The sequence below is a fragment of the Ranitomeya imitator genome, chromosome 5 (assembly GCF_032444005.1).
Source record: "Ranitomeya imitator isolate aRanImi1 chromosome 5, aRanImi1.pri, whole genome shotgun sequence".
Lineage (NCBI taxonomy): Eukaryota > Metazoa > Chordata > Amphibia > Anura > Dendrobatidae > Ranitomeya > Ranitomeya imitator.
The window spans coordinates 712,383,922-712,404,801 of record NC_091286.1 but is presented as its reverse complement, the minus strand read 5'-3'; the positions used below and the strand labels follow the sequence as shown (position 1 = coordinate 712,404,801).

General features: G+C 43.8%; 2 protein-coding genes across 2 annotated transcripts in view; both read left to right on the top strand.

The window, feature by feature from the left end:
- LOC138638939 (oocyte zinc finger protein XlCOF7.1-like) overlaps positions 1–17,104 on the top strand; it is a 32,243-nt gene extending 15,139 nt beyond the window's left edge. The window contains exons 2-7 of the mRNA XM_069728697.1: positions 715–867; positions 12,603–12,776; positions 14,376–14,567; positions 14,918–15,082; positions 15,365–15,488; positions 15,956–17,104. Coding sequence (XP_069584798.1) covers positions 790–867; positions 12,603–12,776; positions 14,376–14,567; positions 14,918–15,082; positions 15,365–15,488; positions 15,956–16,074 — 852 coding nt within the window. The 5' untranslated portion in view covers positions 715–789 and the 3' untranslated portion in view covers positions 16,075–17,104. The remainder of the gene's footprint in view (positions 1–714; positions 868–12,602; positions 12,777–14,375; positions 14,568–14,917; positions 15,083–15,364; positions 15,489–15,955) is intronic.
- Positions 16,125–17,280, top strand: LOC138637974 (zinc finger protein 484-like). Its single transcript, XM_069726896.1, has 2 exons — positions 16,125–16,135; positions 16,173–17,280. Exons 1-2 carry the CDS (start codon positions 16,125–16,127, stop codon positions 17,278–17,280), a joined length of 1,119 nt encoding a protein of 372 aa, XP_069582997.1.
- The last annotated feature ends 3,600 nt before the right edge of the window (positions 17,281–20,880 follow it).

Sequence of the window (20,880 nt, the reverse complement as noted above, 5' to 3'; positions counted from 1 at the left end):
GGCAGAGGGGCCGGGGAGTCACAGACCAGAGGCAGGCAGAGGGGCCGGGGAGTCACAGACCAGAGGCAGGCAGAGGGGCCGGGGAGTCACAGACCGAAGGCAGGAGTAGGCGCTGGGGATTACAGATTGGAGGCAGGCGGAGGGGCCGAGGAGTCACAGACCAGAGGCAGGAGTAGGGGCCGGGGAGTCACAGACCAGAGGCAGGAGTAGGGGCCGGGGAGTCACAGACCAGAGGCAGGAGTAGGGGCCGAGGAGTCACAGACCAGAGGCAGGAGTAGGGGCCGGGGAGTCACAGACCAGAGGCAGGAGTAGGTGCTGGGGATTACAGATTGGAGGCAGGCGGAGGGGTCGGGGAGTCACAGACTAAAGACTAGGTGAGGGGCTGTGTATTCACAGACCAGAGGGGTCGGGACATCACAGACTGGAGGCAGGAGGAGGGGTCGGGGATGACCGATCAGAGGCAGGTAAAAGCGCTGAGAAATTGCACACCGGAGGCAGCTGGAGGGGACAAGAAATTACAGACCGGACGCGTGCGGTGGGGCCGAGGAGTTTCAGAAGAGTTATAAGGCTTCAGATTTCTTTATAGGATGTTGGAAAGTACAAGCCTGGTACTAAAGGGTGGAAAGTCTCACCTGTCTCATTTAATCGGTAAATGTCACTGTGCAATGAGATCAGATCTGTATGTGACTGACGATGTCCTTGTATGATTTACAGCCTCCTGTCATAAAGACACCGAAGAACCAGATCCATTCACACCACCAAGATTTATCCCCGAATGACGAACCAGACATGGACGAAGACGAGAACAACATTTCCAGAAGAATCATAGACTTCACCTTAGAGATCATCTCCGTGCTGAGTGGAGAGGTAAACTCTTCTATATTTCTATTATTATCTGCTGAGTGGAGAGGTAAACTCTTCTATATTTCTATTATCTGCTGAGCGGAGAGGTAAACTCTTCTATATTTCTATTATTATCTGGTGAGTGGAGAGGTAAACTCTTCTATATTTCTATTATTATCTGCTGAGTGGAGAGGTAAACTCTTCTATATTTCTATTATCTGCTGAGCGGAGAGGTAAACTCTTCTATATTTCTATTATTATCTGTTGAGTGGAGAGGTAAACTCTTCTATATATCTATTATCTGCTGAGCGGAGAGGTAAACTCTTCTATATTTCTATTATTATCTGGTGAGTGGAGAGGTAAACTCTTCTATATTTCTATTATCTGCTGAGTGGAGAGGTAAACTCTTCTATATTTCTATTATCTGCTGAGTGGAGAGGTAAACTCTTCTATATTTCTATTATCTGCTGAGTGGAGAGGTAAACTCTTCTATATTTCTATTATCTGCTGAGTGGAGAGGTAAACTCTTCTATATTTCTATTATTATCTGCTGAGTGGAGAGGTAAACTCTTCTATATTTCTATTATCTGCTGAGCGGAGAGGTAAACTCTTCTATATTTCTATTATTATCTGTTGAGTGGAGAGGTAAACTCTTCTATATATCTATTATCTGCTGAGCGGAGAGGTAAACTCTTCTATATTTCTATTATTATCTGGTGAGTGGAGAGGTAAACTCTTCTATATTTCTATTATCTGCTGAGTGGAGAGGTAAACTCTTCTATATTTCTATTATCTGCTGAGTGGAGAGGTAAACTCTTCTATATTTCTATTATCTGCTGAGTGGAGAGGTAAACTCTTCTATATTTCTATTATTATCTGCTGAACGGAGAGGTAAACTCTTCTATATTTCTATTATCTGCTGAGTGGAGAGGTAAACTCTTCTATATTTCTATTATCTGCTGAGTGGAGAGGTAAACTCTTCTATATTTCTATTATCTGCTGAGTGGAGAGGTAAACTCTTCCATATTTCTATTATTACCTGCTGAGTGGAGAGGTAAACTCTTCTATATTTCTATTATTATCTGCTGAGCGGAGAGGTAAACTCTTCTATATTTCTATTATCTGCTGAGTGGAGAGGTAAACTCTTCGATATTTCTATCATTATCTGCTGAGCGGAGAGGTAAACTCTTCTATATTTCTATTATCTGCTGAGCGGAGAGGTAAACTCTTCTATATTTCTATTATCTGCTGAGTGGAGAGGTAAACTCTTCCATATTTCTATTATTACCTGCTGAGTGGAGAGGTAAACTCTTCTATATTTCTATTATTATCTGCTGAGCAGAGAGGTAAACTCTTCTATATTTCTATTATCTGCTGAGTGGAGAGGTAAACTCTTCTATATTTCTATTATTATCTGCTGAGTGGAGAGGTAAACTCTTCTATATTTCTATTATTATCTGCTGAGCGGAGAGGTAAACTCTTCTATATATTATTATCTGCTGAGTGGAGAGGTAAACTCTTCTATATTTCTATTATTATCTGCTGAGTGGAGAGGTAAACTCTTCTATATTTCTATTATTATCTGCTGAGCGGAGAGGTAAACTCTTCTATATTTCTATTATTATCTGCTGAGCGGAGAGGTAAACTCTTCTATATTTCTATTATTATCTGCTGAGCGGAGAGGTAAACTCTTCTATATTTCTATTATTATCTGCTGAGTGGAGAGGTAAACTCTTCTATATTTCTATTATTATCTGCTGAGTGGAGAGGTAAACTCTTCTATATTTCTATTATCTGCTGAGTGGAGAGGTAAACTCTTCTATATTTCTATTATCTGCTGAGTGGAGAGGTAAACTCTTCTATATTTCTATTATCTGCTGAGTGGAGAGGTAAACTCTTCTATATTTCTATTATTATCTGCTGAGTGGAGAGGTAAACTCTTCTATATTTCTATTATCTGCTGAGTGGAGAGGTAAACTCTTCTATATTTCTATTATTATCTGCTGAGTGGAGAGGTAAACTCTTCTATATTTCTATTATCTGCTGAGTGGAGAGGTAAACTCTTCTATATTTCTATTATTATCTGCTGAGTGGAGAGGTAAACTCTTCTATATTTCTATTATCTGCTGAGTGGAGAGGTAAACTCTTCTATATTTCTATTATTATCTGCTGAGTGGAGAGGTAAACTCTTCTATATTTCTATTATTATCTGCTGAGTGGAGAGGTAAACTCTTCTATATTTCTATTATTATCTGCTGAGTGGAGAGGTAAACTCTTCTATATTTTTATTATCTGCTGAGCGGAGAGGTAAACTCTTCTATATTTCTATTATCTGCTGAGCGGAGAGGTAAATTCTTCTATATTTCTATTATTATCTGCTGAGCGGAGAGGTAAACTCTTCTATATTTCTATTATTATCTGATGAGCGGAGAGGTAAACTCTTCTATATTTCTATTATTATCTGCTGAGCGGAGAGGTAAACTCTTCTATATTTCTATTATTATCTGCTGAGTGGAGAGGTAAACTCTTCTATATTTCTATTATTATCTGCTGAGTGGAGAGGTAAACTCTTCTATATTTTTATTATCTGCTGAGCGGAGAGGTAAACTCTTCTATATTTCTATTATCTGCTGAGCGGAGAGGTAAATTCTTCTATATTTCTATTATTATCTGCTGAGCGGAGAGGTAAACTCTTCTATATTTCTATTATTATCTGATGAGTGGAGAGGTAAACTCTTCTATATTTCTATTATTATCTGCTGAGTGGAGAGGTAAACTCTTCTATATTTCTATCATTATCTGCTAAGTGGAGAGGTAAACTCTTCTATATTTCTATTATCTGCTGAGTGGAGAGGTAGTAGAAACCCCCCACAAGTGACCCCATATTGGAAACTAGACCCCCCCCCCCCCAAGGAACTTATCTAGATTTGTTGTGAGAACTTTGAACGCCCAAGTGTTTCATTACAGTTTATAATGCAGAGCCGTGAAAATACATATTTTTTTTTCCACGAAAATTATTTTTTAGCCCCCAGTTTTGTATTTTCCCAAGGGTAACAGGAGAAATTGGACCCCAAAAGTTGTTGTACAATTTGTCCTGAGTACGCTGATACCCCACATGTTGGGGTAAACCCCTGTTTGGGCACACGGGAGAGCTCGGAAGGGAAGGAGCGCCATTTTACTTTTTCAACGCAGAATTGGCTGGAATTGAGATGTGACGCCATGTCGCGTTTGGAGAGCCCCTGATGTGCCTGAACAGTGGAAACCCCCAATTCTAACTCCAGCCCAAATCCAACACACCCCTGACCCTAATCCCAACCCTAACCATACTTCTAACCCTGGCACACCCCTATCCCAACCGTGAACGTAATCCAAACCTTAACCCCAACTCTAATCCTAACTTTAGCACCAACCCTAACCCTAATGTGAAAATAGAAATAAATACATGTTTTTTTTATTTTATTTTTCCCTAACTAAGGGGGTGATAAAGGTGGGTTTGATTTACTATTTATAGCTTTTTATTGCAAAAAATAGTTTTTGCATCACCACATTTTCAGAGCTATAATTTTTCCATATTTTGTTCCACACAGTCATGTGAGGTCTTGTTATTTTGCGGGACGAGTTGACGTTTTTATTGGTACCATTTTCAGGCACATGACATGTTTTGATCATTTTTTTATTCTGATTTTTGTTAGGCAGAATGAAAAAACCAATAAAACTTGCATGAATGGTGGCGCAAAGTGTCAAATGCTATAAACCCTTGCAGCGATACCAAACAAACCTCCACATCCAGTTTGTAAACAAATACGTAACAAAATAATATTATGTACCTAGGTACATATAGGTACGCGCTTGATAACAGCAGATAAAATCTTTAAAGGAAAGAAAAGAATGGAGTGACCGATGTAGATAATGAATAATAATGTAGCTTCTCAATGTTTTCTCCAATACCTCCCCTCTTAAGGGTACCGTCACACAGTGGCATTTTGATCGCTACGACAGCACGATCCGTGACGCTCCAGCGATATATCCGTGATGTTCCAGCGATCTCGCTGTGTCTGACACGCTCCTGCGATCAGGGACCCCGCTGAGAATCGTACGTCGTAGCAGATCGTTTGAAACTTTCTTTCGTCGTCTAGTGTCCCGCTGTGGCGGCATGATCGCATGGTGTAAACAAAGGTGTGCACGATATTGTATACGATGTGCGCATAGTAACCAACGGCTTCTACATCGCACATACGTCATGAAATTATCGCTCCAGCGTCGTACATTGCAAAGTGTGACATCAGTCTACGACGCTGGAGCGATATTGTTAAGATGCTGGAGCGTCACGGATCGTGCCGTCGTCGCGATCAAAATGCCACTGTGTGATGGTACCCTAACACCAATGATAGGCAGGATAAATAGTAGTCGCAGGTTTTCCTACCTCCAGAGATGAGTCTTTGATGAATTGGGGAGCCGTAGTGCTGCCGCTATATTTCCGAGGGAGTCCAGGTAAAAGTAATGATAAAAATCCAAACTGGTGGCTGCCCCGGCCGGTAGCAGCCACCTAAAACTAACCTCCGGGTAGGAACGGGGTCCTGTGATGCCAGACGCCGCGTGGAGTGAGAGCGGTAAGTCCGGATGGTGCGCAGGACCTGCGTGACGTCACTAGTCACGTGACCATTACCGAGACCCGAGAGTGAGTACGGGACACAGTGAGGATCAATCAGCCGACGCGTTTCGGAGACAACTGTCTCCTTCCTCAGGGTTGCGCACCATTCGGACTTACCGCTCTCACTCCACGCGGCGTCTGGCATCACAGGACCCCGTTCCTACCCGGAGGTTAGTTTTAGGTGGCTGCTACCGGCCGGGGCAGCCACCAGTTTGGATTTTTATCATTACTTTTACCTGGACTCCCTCGGAAATATAGCGGCAGCACTACGGCTCCCCAATTCATCAAAGACTCATCTCTGGAGGTAGGAAAACCTGCGACTACTATTTATCCTGCCTATCATTGGTGTTAAGAGGGGAGGTATTGGAGAAAACATTGAGAAGCTACATTATTATTCATTATCTACATCGGTCACTCCATTCCTTTCTTTCCTTTAAAGATTTTATCTGCTATTATCAAGCGCGCACCTATATGTACCTAGGTACATAATATTAGAATGAAAAAAACAGCAAAACGAGCAATTCATGAATTTCTTTTGGGGGAGGCATTTATACCGTTCCGCGTTTGATAAAATGGATAAAGCAGTTTTATTCTTCGGGTCAGTACGATTACAGCGATACCTCATTTATATTTTTTTATGTTTTGGCGCTTTTATACAATAAAAACTATTTTTTAAGTAATTGTTTTGACATCGCTTTATTCTGAGAGCTATAACTTTTTTATTTTATTGCTGATGACGCTGTATTGCGGCTCGTATTTTGCTGGACAAGATGACGTTTTCAGCGGTACCGTGTTTATTTATATCCGTCTTTTTGATTGCGTGTTATTCCACTTTTTGTTCGGAGGTATGATAATAAAGCGTTGTTTTTTGCCTGTTTTTTTTTTTTTACGGGTGTTCACTGAAGAGGTTAACTAGTGGGACAGTTTTATAGGTCGGGTCATTACGGAAGCTGAGATACTAAATATGTGTACTTTTATTGTTTTTTGTATTTACATAAAGAAATGTATTTATTGGAACAATATTTATTTAGTTTCTTTTATTAGGAATTTTTTATAAATATTATTACATGGTGTAATTTTTTTTTTTTTTTTTTTTTACTTTGTCCGAGGTTGGGACATCACTATATAGTGTCACATCGCTGATCTGACACTTTGCACAGCACTGTGTCAGATCAGCGATCTGACAGGCAGTGCAGGAGGCTTGCCAGCGCCTGCTCTGACCAGACGCCGGCAAGCCACGACCCGGAAGGACCCCGCAGCCATCTTGGATCCTGGTTCCTGCAGAGAGGAGGACGGAGGAGACCCTCGGAACAACGCGATCACATCACATTGTTCTGAGAGTCTCAGGGAAGCAAGCAGGGAGCCCCCTCCCAGCGCGATGCTTCCCTATGCCACTGGAACACTGCGACCTTGTTGATCGCAGTGTTCCGCGGGTTAAAGTGCCAGGAGCCGTCCGTGACCGCTCCTGGAACATAGTGCCGGATCTCAGCTGACACCCGGCCACACTCCCTCCTTGAGCGCGGCTGATTGCACATGACGTACTATCCCGTTGATGGTCATACAGGCCATGGTCACCTCAACGGGATAGTACGTCTGATGTCAGAAAGAGGTTAAGAAGTTTATTAACCCTTCATGTGCTTCACAGAAATTTTTGGAATGTTTAAAAAAAAATTAACATTTAACTCTTTTTCACAAAAAAATTACTTCAGATGCAATTTTGTTTTATTTTACCAAGGGTAACAGGAGAAAATGGACCCCAAAAGTTGTTGTCCAATTTGTCCTGAGTACGTGGATACCCCAAATGTGGGAGAAAACTACTGTTTGGGCGCATGGGAGAGCTCAGAAGGGAAGAAGTGGGATTTTGGAATGCAGATTTTGATGGAATGGTCTGTGGGCGTCACGTTGCGTTTGCAGAGCCACTGATGTGCCTAAACAGTAGAACCCCCACACAAGTGACACCATTTTGGAAACTAGACCCCCCAAGGAACTTGTATAGATGTGTTGTGAGAACTTTGAACCCCCAAGTGTTTCACTAATGTTTATAACGCAGAGCCGTGAAAATAAAAAATTCATTTTTTTAACACAAAAATGATTTTTTTAGCCCACAAATTTTGATTTTCCCAAGGGTAACAAGAGAAAATGGACCCAAAAGTTGTTGTCCAATTTGTCCTGAGTACGCTGATACCCCATATGTTGGGGGTAAACCCCTGTTTGGGCACACGGGAGAGCTCGGAAGGGAAGGAGCACTGTTTTACTTTTTCAACGCAGAATTGGATGGAATTGAGATTGGATGTCATGTTGCATTTGCGGAGCCCCTGATGTGCCTAAACAGTGGAAACCCCCAATTCTAACTTCAATCCAAACCCAACACGCCCCTAACCCTAACACACCCCTAATCCCAACCCTAACCATAACCCTGACACAACCCTTACCCAACCGTAAACGCAATCCTAACCATAACTTTAGCCCCAACCCTAACCCTAATGGGCAAATGGAAATAAATAATTTTATTATTTTTCCCTAACTAATGGGTGATGAAGGGGGTTTGATTTACTTTTATAGCGGGTTTTTTAGCGGATCTTTATGATTGGCAGCCGTCACACACTAAAAGACGCTTTTTATTGCAAAAAATAGTTTTTGCGTGACCACATTTTGAGAGCTATAATTTTTCCATATTTTGGTCCACACAGTCATGTGAGGTCTTGTTTTTTTGCGGGACGAGTTGACGTTGTTATTGGTACCATTTTTGGGCACATGACATTTTTCTATCGTTTTTTTTATTCCGAATTTTGTTAGTCAGACTGAACAAAAACCAGCAATTCATGAATTTCTTTTGGGGGGGCACTCATACTGTTCCGCGTTTGGTAAAATTGATAAAGCAGTTTTATTCTTCGGGTCAGTACGATTACAGCGATACCTCATGTATATAATTTTTTTATGTTTTTGCATCATATTCTGAGAACAATAACTTTTTTATTTTTTTGCAGTGTGGTGGCTCGTTTTTTTGCGGGACAAGATGACGTTTTCAGCGGTGTCATGTTTATATCCGTCTTTTTGATCGTGTGTTATTCTACTTTTTGTTTGGCGGTATAACGCTTTTTTTTTTTGCTTCATTTTTTTATGGTGTTCACTGAAAGGGTTAACTAGTGGGACAGTTTTATAGGTTGGGTTGTTACGGACGCGGTCGATACTAAATATGTGTACTTATATTTTTTGTTTATTTACGTAAAGAAATGTATTTATTGGAACAATATAGTTATTTATTTTTCTTTACTTAGGAATTTTTTCAAAAATATTTTTACAGTGTAATTTTTTTTTTAAACTTTATATTGCAGAGCACTGTGTCAGATCAGCAATCTGACAGGCACTGCAGGGAGGCTTGCCGACACCTGCTCTTTTCAGGCACTGACAAGCCACCTCTCTGCAGGACCCGGAAGGACCACGCAGCCATCTTGGATCCGAGGGCCTGCAGGGAGGAGGACGGAGGAGACCCTCGGAACAGCGCGATCATATCGCGTTGTTCTGAGGGTCTCAGGGAAGCACACAGGGAGCCTTTCCCTATGCGATGCCACCAGAACAATTCAATCTTGTTTGATCGCAGTGTTCTTGGGGTTAAAGTGCCGGGGGCGGTCCGTGACCGCTCCTGGCACATAGTGCCGGATGTCAGCTGTGATTATCAGCTGATAACCAGCCGCTATCGGCCGCGCCCCCACCAGTGAGCGTGGCTGATCACATATGATGTACTATCTCATCGATGGTCATACGGGCCCAGGTCACCTCGACCCGTTAGTACGTCTACTGTCAAAGGGGTTAAATATGGCGCCTGGACCTCTGCCCACTGCTCTTCAGGAAATTTCTCCCATTCCACAACCCTCTTGAAAACTGTCAGGAAGGCCTCAACGTCATCCCCCGGGGTCATCTTTTGCAACGCTCTTCTTACTGTCTTTCTGGCGTATGAGTCGTCACCTTAAGTTGGGGAAGAGACCGCCGGCCTTCCTCGAAGCGCCTCTGCAAGGAGTTCCATCTGCCGCGTTAGCGCCTTCTGCTGTTGGTGTTGTAGCTGCTGTGGCAACAGCTTATTCGTTTCTTGCTGCGCCAACTGCTGTTGAACAGTGAGCTGTTGCTGTTGCACCTGGACCAAATGCTTAACAACTTCCTTCATGCTGTCAGATTTCCTTCCTGTAGCCACTTCTACCCAGGACATGCGGTATTGGCAGTGTCACTGCCTCTTGGGATTCGTGCCCGTGTTTCTAGCACCAGTTGTAGGAATCTGTACTCACTCGGCTGCGGTTCCTGTAGGCACAGGATATTGTGGAAATGTCCAAGCAAGTTTATTAAAACTGCATAAACCGCTCTGGATAGAAAATGAACGAACAGCCTTTTCCGGCACAAAGTGAAAAGCAAACAGAAAAATAAACTGTGCATATAGTACAGCAGGTCCGCCCGCTCAGGTCAGTGTCTTTAGTACACGCACACTTTTGGCCTCCCATTATATTAGCCAAACCACGCCCCTGGGGTTGGATTATGTGAGCGGTCATTCCCACCCATCTCTTATGACAGCTCGTAAAACCCAGCCCGGGAATGGCCTAATAACACTCTCAGCACTATAGGTGCTGGAGTATACTTCCGAGCTTACATCACCGCAGCTAATAGCCGCGAAGACACATATCTCCCCTCCAGGACTCGACCGGCGGCCATCTTACAGTAGGTATACGGTATGGGATCTTATACAGCCTAATGGCTTCCCTGGTCCCTATGGTGTCTCTCCACAGGCAGCTCAATTTCACAGATGATGTCCCCATTGTCATATGCAATATGGCTCTTGGGTCCTATGGTGCGGATAGTTCACTTTCTAGGCTCATCCCATTATAATCCAATGTTTGATATGTCTGGGTAATGCTCCCAGATTATAGACTCTAATCGGGGGCATTTGGACGCCCCTCCTGTAGAGATCATTCATTATATGATATTCTCGGAATCTTACCAGAATAGTTTGTATTTTTCTGACGTCCAAGTTCTTCAGTAGTAGGGGAATGGTTTGTGGTGGACGTCGGAGATGAGAGAACCTGACCATCTTTATCCGGTGAGCTCTACCGAATAATGACGGCGTCATGTTACTCCATATCTCTAATTTTTTCATTATGTTGCCGATTAGTTGGGGGTAATTGTATCTACTGTATTTGCGCCTCTCCACTCCCATAGGCGTGGAATGAATATTCATTACCTTAATGAGCTGTGCCATCTGATCGCTTGAACGCGCCAGAATGAGATGCAGCAAGGGCAAACAGGCAAGGTAAGTATGATGTTGTTTTTTTTTTTTTATAGGAACCATGCTTACAGGAATAGGGGATAAGGAGCCATTCATACAAGGACAGGGACCGTTGATCCATGCATACAAGGACAGGGACGGAGAAGCTTTGCATACAGAGATGGGGGATAAGGAGCCATGCATACAAGGATAGGGATGAGGAGACAATGCATACCCGGGTTATTCTCAAGTCAATAACTTTACCCAGTTTTTCGTGGCAAAATTAGGTTCCTCGGCTTATACTTGGGTTGACTTATACACAAGTATATACGGTGTACCTCTTACTCTGAACTTATCCAGCACTAGTCCCAGCCATTGCCAATTTCCATTATCAAACACCTTTCTAGCTTATACGGGCAGAAGAGCTGGTTCCCTTCACTAACCCTTCCATGTTCATCCCATCTTGGACCGCCAGTGCCGTTCTCATGTTAGTGACTGCTGCCCTGTGTCTTCCCAATCCTCCGTGGTGTGGACGTATAAGTATGTATCTCTGATAACCCATCTGCTAGTATTTATGACATAAGCTTAATGTCCTGATTTATCAATGTTTTGAGAACCAGGATCCGTTATATCTTTTCCACGTTGATGTAGTAGCTTAATGTGCGCCATATTTCCTGATTTTAGGAGAATTTTTTCTTGTAACATGTGATTAAATCCTTTTACCAAGGTTGGAGCAATATCTTCATTCAATAACTTATAGAACTCACCCGTGACTCCATCACGGCCCGGGACTTTGTTATTTTTTAATATCTTTATTGTGTTAACCACCTCCTCTTCTTTTATCAATGCATTAAGTCTATCTATCTGAATAATTTCTAGTAGGTAAGGTCAGTGTATTTACACAACGCTCACCCGCTTCTTCATCTACTTCATCTTGTTTGTAAAGTGTTGAGTAAAATTTCCTAATAGTTTCATTTACTTTTTTTTGGTCATTCTGTAATTTTCCACCAGAGTCCCTCAGGTTGTTAATATATGTTATGGGACTCTTCCGATGGGCATCTTAGCCACAGTTATGTGTTTTTATAAAATATTCCCATTCTTTTTAGTTTTTGTTACAACTACCTGCTCCTAAATTCAGTGTAAGGAAAATAAACCCCTCCAGTGATCACTTTCCTAGATTCATCCCCTATCCGGAGTGCTCAACCGGCAGAATCCAACTCCAACACAAGTAACAAAGTAATGTCTCCTCCTAACTCCTTCATGTAATTCATATAGACAAGGATGATGTGTTCCTCCCGTACAGTCCTGATATAAATATCATATAGTCCTGACCTTCCGGGCCCTCAAGAAGGTCTGTACATCTAATGTTCAGCCGTGTACATTGATCTTACAAATCGGACGAGACGAACCTGGAGAAGATGTTTTGGTAAACAACCCCTATTATTAGTATAGGTAACAGGATGTCTTTCAGAGGGTTTCCCGTTATCCTCGAAGAAGTTACCAGGTTTTGTTCCCGTTCTTCCTCAGCTTCTATATCCAAGATGGATTCCATAGAAGAGTCTCCTGTATCAGTGTCTCCTGTATCTTTCTATCTTCCCCCTCACGGCTGTATCCAGCACACTGCTGACAGAGCGGCCCAGACAGCACCACCACCAAACCACTGGCAGCAGCTTTGTGTTGACTCCCGATCTCCAACTACCAGGGTCCTCGGACCTCCCAAACAGCAGGGAGTAATCCAGGTAGTCAGTGCCACATGAGCTCTCCTGCTGAGATGGACGGGCAGCTGCAGAGACGACACATAAATGTCATGTTCTTATGTTTCCTTATGTGTAATATTCATCAGCATCTCTCCATATACAGGATTACACCATAGAGAAGACATCAGGTGACTGTGTGACTCCCATCATCCATCTCCATGTATCCGGAAGAGGGAGCAGGAGTGAGAGCCCCATCACAGAAGCCCCACACTCCCCGACACCTGAGAAGAAGATCCTAGATCTCACCAACGAGATCACAGAGCTGCTGACTGGAGAGGTGACTGCTGGGAGATTATACAGTATACACTGGAGGATTCTGGGTGATGAGGAGACTCCTGGGAGGTTATACAGTATACACTGGAGGATTCTGGGTGATGAGAGGAGACTGCCGATCATTGCCATGGTGACCCGAGGTTGTCCTGACGACATCCAGGCTACGGCGCGCCTATTCGACCATGCGGAGAGGATAAGAGGCTTGTGTCAGTGCAGCAGTAACAGTTACAAAGCATTGCACTACATTATAGCAGCGATCAGACCGCTACACGTGCAAGTCCCATAGTGGGACCAAGTAAAAAAGTATTGAAAAATGGAGCGACCCGACCGACAAAACAGTCACACTAGTTAACCCCGTCAGTGAGCACCGTAAAAAAAAATTATAAAACACCCAGCAAAAAACTTGGCTTTTTCATCATACCGCCGAACAAAAAGAGGCATAAAACGCAATAAAAAAGACAAATGTAAATAAAAATGGTTTCTCTGAAAACGTCATCTTATTGCGCAAAAAACAAGCCGCCATACAGCTCTGTGAGCAGAAAATGAGAAAAGTCACATAAGAAGGAAGGATGGTCCAGCGATGAAGCAGGGTAAGAATTAAGAAGTCACATTTACTGATGGTCTGAAGATTACAGCAGCCTCATGTCACACGCTAAACCTGCGCGTTTCTGCTAGAGCCATACTGACTGCCGGTCTAGATCGCTGCTGGCGGACGGTTATTACATACTATTGGCTGTAAGTCACATGTGGCTCATCAGCTAATGGAAAACATGCAGACAATTAGCTCACCTGCTGAAACAAATACATGCAACACTGTTAAAAAGTAGCTGAATTACTGCATTGCTATGAGCGCCAACCACAGGGTGGCGCTCATAGCAATGCGGCATCAACAACCATAGAGGTCTTGAATAGGCCTCTCGTTGTCATGCCGTCACATCACTGACCCCCGATGATGTGACTGGGGTCAGTGATGTGCTCATTTCTGGCCCGATGGCCGGAAGCGCTAGTTAAATGCCGCTGTCAGCGTTTGACAGCGGCATTTATCTAGGTAATAGCGGAGGGTGGATCGCGATTCCACCCGCCGCTGTTGTGGGCACATGTCAGCTGTACCAAACAGCTGACATGTCCTGGCTTTGATGCGGGCTCACCGCCGAAGCCCACATCAAAGCGGGGCTTCTGACCTCGGACGTTCTACCCTGTCCGAGGTCAGAAAGGGGTTAAGGGCATAAAAATTAAACGTTAAAAAATTCCTACATTTTCACCGAATTTCCAATAATTCATAAATAAACATAAAAGTCACATCGAACAAATTTTACCACTAACATGAAGTTGCGAGAAAACAGTCTGAGTCAGTGGGTTTGGATGAAGCTCCAGCGTTATTACCTCATAAAGTGACAGTTGTTAGAATTGTAAAATTTAGCCTGGTCATGAAGGTGAAAACAGGGTGGGGGTGAAGGAGTTAACCCTGAAGTTCTCCGCTTCAATTACATCTAAGTTTAATTTTAAATAAAAAATTTAAATAAAAACTCGCGACCTGCAGAGCTGAAATCGCGAGGATTCCTCTCTGGCCAATGATTTCTGCACCTAACTGTATGTTTGTCAGGTTCCTGTCAGGAGTCAGGATGCCGCGGTCTATTTCTCCATGGAGGAGTGGGAGTACATGGAAGGACAGAAGGATCAGTACCAGGACGTCTGGTTGAAAAATGACGCAACGAGGAACGACAAGGACAAAAGCAACATGACTGCAAGAATATTACTCCTCGCCCTGGAGATAATCGACTTGTTAAAGGGAAAGGTGAGAGTCTCCCATGAGATCATTCTATCTATTAATATAACAGGACTAGTGATGAGCGAATATACTCGTTACTCGAGATTTTTCGAGCACGCTCAGGGGTCCTCCGAGTATTTTTTAGTGCTCAGAGTTTTAGTTTTTAGCCTGGTTGCTAGGGAATCCCCACATGTACTTATGCTGGCTAACAAATGTAAATCATTCAGCTGCGGCGCTAAAAACTAAAACTCCGAGCTCTAAAAAATACCCGGAGGACCCCCGAGCGTGCTCGAAAAATCTCGATTAACTAGTATATTCGCTCATCACTAAAAAGATGGATAGAATCTGTGGTGATCGGCGTCTGTCACTATACACAGGAGCACACGGTGGTGAAGAAGACGTCCGGTGACCGTGTGACCCCCTGTATGTCCGGAGGACGGAGCAAGATCCAGAGCCCCATCACAGAACCCCTGCACTCCCCAACACCTGAGAAGAAGGTCCTAGAACTGGCCAACAAGATCACTGAGCTGCTGACCAGAGAGGTGACTGCTGGGAGATTACACTGGGGGATTCTGGGTAATGAGAGGAGACTGCTGGGAGATTATACAGTATACACAGGAGGATTCTGGGTGATGAGCATGACATCCAGAGAGGTGACTGCTGGGGGATTATACAGTGTACACTGGAGGAGTCTGGGTGATGGGAGGAGACTGCTGGGAGATTATACAGTATACATTGGAGGATTCTGGGTGAGGAGAGGAGACTGCTGGGAGATTATACTGTATACACTGGAGGATTGTGGGTGATGTCGGTCTCGTTGTCAGGTTCTTCTCAGGTGTCAGAACGTCGCTCTCTATGTCTCCATGGAGGAGTGGGATTATGTAGAAGGACACTGGGATCAGTATAAGGACGTTGTGGTGGAGGAGCACCGGCCTCTTGTATCACCAGGTAAGAGGAAACCTCCGTCATTTCTATGTGGCCGTTTTTGTGGTCGGCACTGGCAAATATAATACATCCTCACTACTGTCTCAGGCCGTGCATACACGTGTCTGTAATTATTGTTAGTATAATTATTATTTTTAAGATTTTGCCCGATTTGTAAGATGATTTTGCCTGTGTCTGAATGTGCACTGATGATCATGGAAGAGGAGCAGGTCTGCTATGGGACGTGGTCTGGAAGTCCAGGGGTCTCCTTTATGTTACCCCTGATCATTGAGGAGAACTTCTCAGACACAGTTACTGTGGAAGCATGAGCTTCACTTTCTGTTCCCCTGGCGATCGTGGGATGTGCATTGGATTCTATAACAATCCTCCTATATCCTCCATCCTGGATCAGAGGTGGAACATGGATGAGCCTTTACATGTGAAGATTTGATAGAAATAAAAATAGATTTCATTATTTTTTTTTCTAACAGAAAATGGAAGTGATCCTTATGGAGGAAATGTCATGTTATCGCAACAATATCATATAAAAAATGAAGATTTCCTGTGTCACTCTTCAAGAGAAAACCTTAATACCCTCAGTATACATTGAGAACATCTTGTTAAATATAAGAAAAGTCACACAAGAGAGAAGCCGTATTCATGTTCAGAATGTAAGAAATGTTTTTCACACAAACATCATCTTACTAGACATCAGAGAATACACACAGGAGAGAAGCCGTATTCATGTTCAGTTTGTGGTAAATGTTTTACTAGCAAATCAAGTCTTTTTACACATAAGAAAATTCACACAGAAAAGAAGCCGTATTCATGTTCAAAATGTGAGAAATGCTTTATATTTAAATCAAGTCTTATTACACATGAGAGAATTCACACAGGAGAGCTGTATTCATGTTCAGAATGTAACAAATGCTTTTCAGACAAATATCATCTTATTGGTCATCAGAGAATACACACAGGAGAGAAGCCATATTCATGTTCAGTATGTGGTAAATGTTATACTAGTAAATCAAGTCTTGTTACACATAAAAAAATTCACACAGAAACAAAGCCGTATTCATGTTCAGTATGTCACAAAAGATTTGCACAGAAATCAAGTTATATAACGCATGAGAAAATTCACACAGGAGAGAAGCTGTATTCATGTTCAGAATGTGAGAAATGTTTTACACGTAAATCAAGTCTTATCACACATGTGAAAATTCACACAGGAGAGAAGCCATATTCATGTTCAGAATGTGGGAAATGTTTTAAAGAAAAAGCAAATATTGTTGCTCATAGGAAAATTCACACAGGTGAGAAGCCGTATTCATGTTCAATATGTCAGAAAGTTTTTAAATATAAACAAAGTCTTACTGCACATGAGAGAATTCACACAGGAAATGCATATACATGTTCAGAATGTGGAAAATTTTTCATGAGTAAAGCAAATCTTATTACTCATGTGAAAATGCATACAGAAGTAAAGAAGTATTCATGCTCCGAATGTGATAAATGTTTTAATACTGAAGCCCTGCTAAGTTCTCATCAAAGAGATCACACTGGAGAGAATCCAGTTACATGTAGTGAATGTGGGATCTGTTTTATATATGAATCAAGTCTTCTCAGACATAAGAAAATTCATGTTCAGAGTGTGGACAATGTTTCTTTAAACGAATCCTTTCAGGTGAAACATCAGAGAAGTTACACAGTAGAGAAGCCGTACTCATGCTCAGAATGTGGAAAATGCTTTATTAGCAAAGATAAACTTCATAGTCATCAGAGAAGTCGCACACAAGGGGGGAGCTGTTTACTATGAAACATTTTTACAAAGATTTACAACATTTTATTCAGTTTTACAAAGAATATTATTTTTTTTTTAAGTAAACAATGCTACTTGTAGACATTAAACCGGCTGTCCACTACTAAAGGTACCTTCACACATAATTATTTCGTTAACGATATCGTTGCTTTTTGTGACGTAGCAACGATATCGTTAACAAAATCGTTAAGCGTGACAGCAACCAACGATCAGGCCCCTGCTGGGAGATCGTTGGTCGCTGGGAGTGATCAGGACCTTTTTTTGGTCGCTGATCACCCGCGGTCATCGCTGAATCGGCGTGTGTGACGCCGATCCAGCAATGTGTTCACTGGTAACCAGGGTAAATATCGGGTTACTAAGCGCAGGGCTGCGCTTAGTAACCCGATATTTACCCTGGTTACCATTGTAAAAGTAAAAAAAAAAAAAAACAGTACATACTCACATTCCGTTGTCTGTCACGTCCCCCGGCGTCAGCTTCCTGCACTGACTATGTCAGCGCCGGCCGGCTGTAAAGCCGAGCACAGCAGTGGGGAACGTGACAGACATCGGAATGTGAGTATGTACTGTTTTTTGTTTTTTTTTACTTTTACAATGGTAACCAGGGTAAATATCGGGTTACTAAGCGCGGCCCTGTGGTTAGTAACCCGATATTTACCCTGGTTACCCGGGGACTTCGGCATTGTTGAAGACAGTTTCAACGATGCCGAAGTCTTTCCCCTGATCGTTGGTCGGTGGAAAGAGCTGTCTGTGTGACAGCTCCCCAGCGACCACACAACGACTTACCAACGATCACGGCCAGGTCGTATCGCTGGTCGTGATCGTTGGTAAGTCGTTACGTGTACCGGTACCTTAACCAGGGATTCAAGCTTCAGGAGGCTAATTTGCATATTCCAGGTGCCTTCTGGGAGAAGCGAAGTCTCCCTAAGCAAGAAGATCGTTGGGTACAGCCGGGACCAGCTGCTTCGAAAGCATCACCAAACCAGGGATTCAAGCTTCAGGAGGCTAATTTGCATATTCCAGGTGCCTTCTGGGAGAAGCGAAGTCTCCCTAAGCTAGAAGATCGTTGGGTACAGCCGGGACCAGCTGCTTCGAAAGCATCACCAAACCAGGGATTCAAGCTTCAGGAGGCTAATTTGCATATTCCAGGTGCCTTCTGGGAGAAGCGAAGTCTCCCTAAGCTAGAAGATCGTTGGGTACAGCCGGGACCAGCTGCTTCGAAAGCATCACCAAACCAGGGATTCAAGCTTCAGGAGGCTAATTTGCATATTCCAGGTGCCTTCTGGGAGAAGCGAAGTCTCCCTAAGCTAGAAGATCGTTGGGTACAGCCGGGACCAGCTGCTTCGAAAGCATCACCAAACCAGGGATTCAAGCTTCAGGAGGCTAATTTGCATATTCCAGGTGCCTTCTGGGAGAAGCGAAGTCTCCCTAAGCTAGAAGATCGTTGGGTACAGCCGGGACCAGCTGCTTCGAAAGCATCACCAAACCAGGGATTCAAGCTTCAGGAGGCTAATTTGCATATTCCAGGTGCCTTCTGGGAGAAGCGAAGTCTCCCTAAGCTAGAAGATCGTTGGGTACAGCCGGGACCAGCTGCTTCGAAAGCATCACCAAACCAGGGATTCAAGCTTCAGGAGGCTAATTTGCATATTCCAGGTGCCTTCTGGGAGAAGCGAAGTCTCCCTAAGCTAGAAGATCGTTGGGTACAGCCGGGACCAGCTGCTTCGAAAGCATCACCAAACCAGGGATTCAAGCTTCAGGAGGCTAATTTGCATTTTCCAGGTGCCTTCTGGGAGAAGCGAAGTCTCCCTAAGCTAGAAGATCGTTGGGTACAGCCGGGACCAGCTGCTTCGAAAGCATCACCAAACCAGGGATTCAAGCTTCAGGAGGCTAATTTGCATATTCCAGGTGCCTTCTGGGAGAAGCGAAGTCTCCCTAAGCTAGAAGAATTTTTGTCTGTAGGACATTATTGCAAGAGAGCTTGGCTGAGTAGATTACACAAGAAGGAAAACACACAGCAAGTCAGCAGGATCTAGGAGCAACATGGCAGATGTGACAACCTACATGGTGAGCTGCAGCATGTGCTACATGTTCACAGATCGACCAGAAGAAGAATCCAATTTCACCTGTCAGAAGTGTAGACTAGTGGCCCTTTTAGAAGAAAAGGTGCGGGGTCTGGAAGAAAGAATAGCAACTTTGAAACTCATCAAAGAGAATGAAGACTTTCTAGACAGAACAGAAGCATCTCTACTGGTCACAGAAGGTGCAAAAAGTGTCAGAGAACCTCCAAAAGCAGATGAGTGGAAGCATGTGACCAAAAGAAGCAAGAAGACCATGGAGAAATCACCAACCACACAACTGAAGAACCGATATCAAATCTTTGTAGAGGATGAAGATGGCACACCTAAGAATGAAGCAATACCAGCAAGCAAAAAAGAAAAGGGCACACAGCAACAAGTGACAGCAAAAAGTACAGCCAAGAAGCAACGAAGAGTGGTGGTGGTGGGAGACTCACTACTGAGAGGCACCGAAGCAGCCATCTGCAGACCGGACATAACTGCAAGAGAAGTATGCTGCCTTCCAGGTGCGATGATCAAGGATGTGACCGATAGGATACCAAAGCTCTTCAGCTCCAAGGACGTCCACCCATTTCTTCTGATACATGTTGGCAGCAATGACACGGCAAGGAAGGACCTACCGACAATCTGCAAGGACTTTGAAGAGTTGGGGAAGAAAGTAAAGGAACTGGATGCACAGGTAGTTTTTTCTTCTATCCTTCCAGTAGACGGGCATGGGAACAGGATCCTTGATGCAAACAACTGGCTAAGACGATGGTGCAGACAACAAGGATTTGGATTCCTGGACCACGGTGTGAATTACTGGTATGATGGACTCCTCGCCAGAGACGGACTACACCTCAACAAACCTGGGAAACACACATTCGCCACACAATATGGCCCCATGAGATGCTCCACACATTATGCCCCATGAGATGCTCCACACATTATGCCCCATAAGATGTTCCTGATATATGCCCCATAAGATGCTCCATACATTTGCCCCATTTGCTGTTGCTGCGATTAAAATTAAAAAAATCACATACGTACCTCTCTTCGCTCAGGCCCCCGCAACTTGCGATAGTCACCTTCCATGTTCCATTGTTGCGTGCTGCTCTGTCTTCCATCCTCGGCACTGACTGTTCAGGCAGAGGGCGGCGCGTACACTAATCGCGTCATCGCGCCCTCTGACCTGAACAGTCACAGCCAGAGGACGGAAGACAGAGCAGCGCGCAGCGATGGAGCCTGGAAGGTGACTATCGCGCAATGCTCCCCCTCCCCTGATATACTCACCTGCTCCCAGCGCGGTCCCTGGCAGCGTCTCACTGTCAGATGGTCTCCGGGAGCCGGCGGCATCTTCCTGTGTTCAGCGGTCACGTACCGCTCATTATAGTAATGAATATGCGTGCATATTCATTACTTTAATGAGCGGTACCACGTGACCGCTGAACACAAGCGCTGTCCGGAGACCATGGGGCATGCAGGGACAGCGCCAGGAGCTGTCATAGCCCTGTCATAGGAGTATATCATAGCCGCCGCTCCCCCT